General features: G+C 31.2%; 1 protein-coding gene across 2 annotated transcripts; it reads left to right on the top strand.

The window, feature by feature from the left end:
• The first annotated feature begins 217 nt into the window (after positions 1-217).
• LOC116853596 lies at positions 218-1,785 on the top strand. 2 transcript variants are annotated; one of them, XM_032834724.1, is made up of 2 exons: positions 218-805; positions 1,014-1,785. In XM_032834724.1, exons 1-2 carry the CDS (start codon positions 349-351, stop codon positions 1,034-1,036), a joined length of 480 nt encoding a protein of 159 aa, XP_032690615.1. In that variant the 5' UTR covers positions 218-348; the 3' UTR covers positions 1,037-1,785. The 2 variants fall into 2 exon arrangements, with proteins under 2 accessions (XP_032690615.1, XP_032690616.1); XM_032834725.1 differs by having other exon boundaries at positions 915-1,785.
• The last annotated feature ends 1,831 nt before the right edge of the window (positions 1,786-3,616 follow it).

The raw sequence follows: 3,616 nt of genomic DNA, 5'->3' as shown, positions 1-3,616 counted from the left end.
ATTGTTTAAAACTTTCAACTTCCTCCTTCTTCAATATTTTTTTTTGATAGACAAGTTACATATAATAAAAATTTATAAGAATCCCATGCGCGTCTATTTGCAACATTCTATTCAATAACGTTTATTCGTATTTCGTTACATTTTCAAATACCCAAGTCAGTTTGTCAATATTAACTAGCGAACCAGAGGACTTCTTAATGTCGCCTCTACAGTAGTCTGCTATAGATCTGAAATGTGAACAGCTCAGTTATAAATCTGCTGTGCACAGACATTTACATTATTTCTGTTACAAGAAGCAACACACTTCATTTCTAAATTGATATCATACGTCGAACAAAATATCCCACCATGAGTAATTTTTCTAAAGTAATCGATGTGAACGAATTCGATCCACGTATTAATTATAATAGCTTCTTTCACGAAAACATTTGTCACATCTGCAAGAAAGTAAACAATGGATCTTTTACATCATGTAATCTGTGCGATATGATCTCTTATTGCACTCCTGAACACAGATTGTTGCATCGTCCATACCATATGCAGATCTGTGGATATATAAACCGATTTTTACGAGAGAATGAAATACGTCGAGACTGTGCTTTAAGTTTAACTAATTGGATCACGTTAAGACAACAATTTCTAAGCTCAATTAAAAAATGGATTCCACGTAAGCTAAAGATGTATGAAGAACAGATGATTCTTTTTGCAAAATCATGCTCTATTTGTCATAGACAGATTAATTTGTTACACTGTACAACGTGTTATTCGGAATATTATTGTATTGACCATGTACAGATATTTCAAGGTTTGCATGAGCAAAAATGCCAACAGTTTGTATTATATATCAACACTAATATCGCGACTAGTGCACACAAATTCACTGTGTTAAAATTCACTAATCTTATTCTTCGTAGAATACCTTTTAATGACATGAATACATTTATTACAATATATGCGCGTCCTTCCGCACGATACAGCGATTTTGTTGCAATATGTTTTAAATATTTCTACAGTGATTATGTATCAGGACCGCTAACATTATATTATGGAATGGAGAATGCTGGTTTACTAGAACCACTCATTTTTTCCGCACGTACAATAGATGAATTTAAATGCGTTATTCACGTGGTAGCACTAAATTCCTTAGAAAAGGAGCATGTAAATGCTTGGGAAATATTTATACATCTCACGCGTTACATAAAGGATCTAACAATTATACTAGTAGGACCAAATTTTGAACAGAATCATTATGACATTGAACTTTGTTCTCAATGCAAGATCAGATGTATAATGCTCCATATTGAAATTTATAGTACATTTTACCATATGTATGTGGCCGGTCCGTCCTTTAAAAAACCAAATATAATTGTAGAATTTCAAGCAGATTTTAGTAATGAGTGGACATGTTCGCGAAGCATATTTTTATCACGGATTAGACACTGTCCGTTAATTTTAACTACCACATCGAAAGAAAAAGCAGAACAGAACGTGTCTATTTTAAAACAAATTTTAGGTTCGCATTTAGAACCTCTCCATAATGCTAAAAATCCTTTTAAATCTTGGAGACCGTGGAGGGATTTGGAGACTGGTTCAGTATATTTTCGTAATCGTTATGTAACTGTCTATCGTAACACACATGTTTTATGGAGACCTTTCTAAACGATTTGGAATATTTGTATATGATTTTAGCATTACGTTGATAACATTACTGTATATGATATAAAATATGTGTTATTTGTACAAACGAATTATAAATATTTTTAATAAAAGGCACTTTTTATTGTACTTGCGATGTTTTTATTTAATAGTCACTGATATTAATGAACTGATATTACTGTATATAATATAATATATGTGTTATTATTTACTTAACTTGTATAAAAGTTTCCTTTAATGGTACCTATATAAAGTTTATTCAGAGAAGTTTTAATATAACATAGTTCAATAATTAACATAATACAAATTCTTTTATATAGTATTGCGTCTTACTTAGAATGCGTATATAATTGGGTACAATTTGGACGAATATTCATCAATAAGTCATACATAAAACAAAAATAATTCAAACGCTTACTTTCTTAATGTTATTAACAATAATTTCAAAACTTGCAACTTTTTCCATTTCGTTGTGCGTCTTCCTTGTTTTGCTGTTTACATGTGATAACTTATAAATATATCCTACGAGATTATTTGCGACATTCTATTTAGTGTAACGGTTATCTATATTCGTGGAGTATTAGATCTTTAAATACAATACCATTTGTGTAATGATCGTGGCAGATAAGAAGATTTGTACCACTTTAGTCTTGCCTTGTGATCGTTTGTTACAGATCTGAAAAATGAACAAGAACATTTGTTAAGCAGTTCTGTTTCTCAATTCAAATATTATCAATTACTTACTCAATTCAAATGTTTGCATTTAAATGTATTATTCCCATGGTAGCATTAAATGCTTTAAAAAAGGAATATTTAAAACTTGCGAAATCCACTTACATTTTTTATGTCACATAAAGGACTTAACAATTATATTAGTAGGACCAAATTTTGAGCAGGATCATTACGATACCGAGCTTTGTGCTAAATACAAATGAAAGAATTCAGTGATTCATGTTGAAATTTATAATACATTTTACCATATTTATGTAGCCGGTTCGTCATTTAAACAACCATATGTAATTATGGAATTTCAAGCAGATTTTACGAATGAGTGGATATGATCGCGGAGCATAATTTTATCACGGATTAGACACTGTTGATTTTAACTAGCACATCGGCACAAAAACCATTGAAGTCAAAAGTGGACTAACGGATTCTAGTGTATTTTCAGTTTTTAAATAATTGCAAAATATTTAAATAATTTTTAATTTTTTAAATAATTGCACAATTTTTTATTTTAACAGTAAGACGTTTTCAATATATTCTTTGAAAAATTTTTCTTTAAGACTCTTCAGTCACTGTGGCTCTATTGGATTAATGATGTCAAAAACGAAGAAGCCGTGTCCATAATTCCTACAAACCGTTAAATAAAAAGTTATATTATTAAAATGATGCTTGCAGTTTGTTCTACATACATATAAAATGCTCCGGATACAATTTTTTTACCGAAATAACTAATATATAATCGCTAAATAAATGTAACAAATAGCCTCGTTTTGATAGAATGTCAGCTGTGTAATTTCGTACTAAGTATGACCGAATAACTTTTTTAAGTGAATAATAAATTTGTTATTTCTTGTCTAACTGTGCGAGCTTCGTCGACCGTTTCGGCGCCGGTTAATAAGTCATCTACGTACAGCTGCGTTTTAATAATCTCGGCTGCCCTAGAGTGTATACGACTTTCGTCATCTGCGAGTTCTTTTATAGCGCGGATCGCGAGAAATGGTGAAAAAGAGACGCCAAACGTGAGCCTATTTATCTGGAAATTCTCTAACTTGTTGTTTCTATGCCAGAGAATTTGCTGATATTTCCTATCGTCTTGGTGTAATACCACTTGTCGATACATTTTTTCTATATCTGCGGTAAGCACTATTCTATATGTACGGAAACAAATCAAATGCGCAAACAATTTGTCTTGGATTGTGTGTCCTATTAATAGCATGTTACTTAACGACACCCC

This window comes from Odontomachus brunneus, unplaced genomic scaffold, assembly GCF_010583005.1.
Source record: "Odontomachus brunneus isolate Ranch 3 - 2012 unplaced genomic scaffold, Obru_v1 Obru_scaffold_368, whole genome shotgun sequence".
Lineage (NCBI taxonomy): Eukaryota > Metazoa > Arthropoda > Insecta > Hymenoptera > Formicidae > Odontomachus > Odontomachus brunneus.
The sequence above is the reverse complement of the archived record's forward strand: the minus strand, read 5'-3'. Positions and strand labels throughout refer to the sequence as shown.

Bases quoted from the DNA above. Each gene is read 5' to 3' on its own strand.
- LOC116853596 (XM_032834724.1), top strand. From the start codon at position 349: ATGAGTAATTTTTCTAAAGTAATCGATGTGAACGAATTCGATCCACGT. The intron at 806-1,013 runs GTTTGCATGAGC...ATATTTCTACAG, and splicing joins CCATGTACAGATATTTCAAG to TGATTATGTATCAGGACCGC.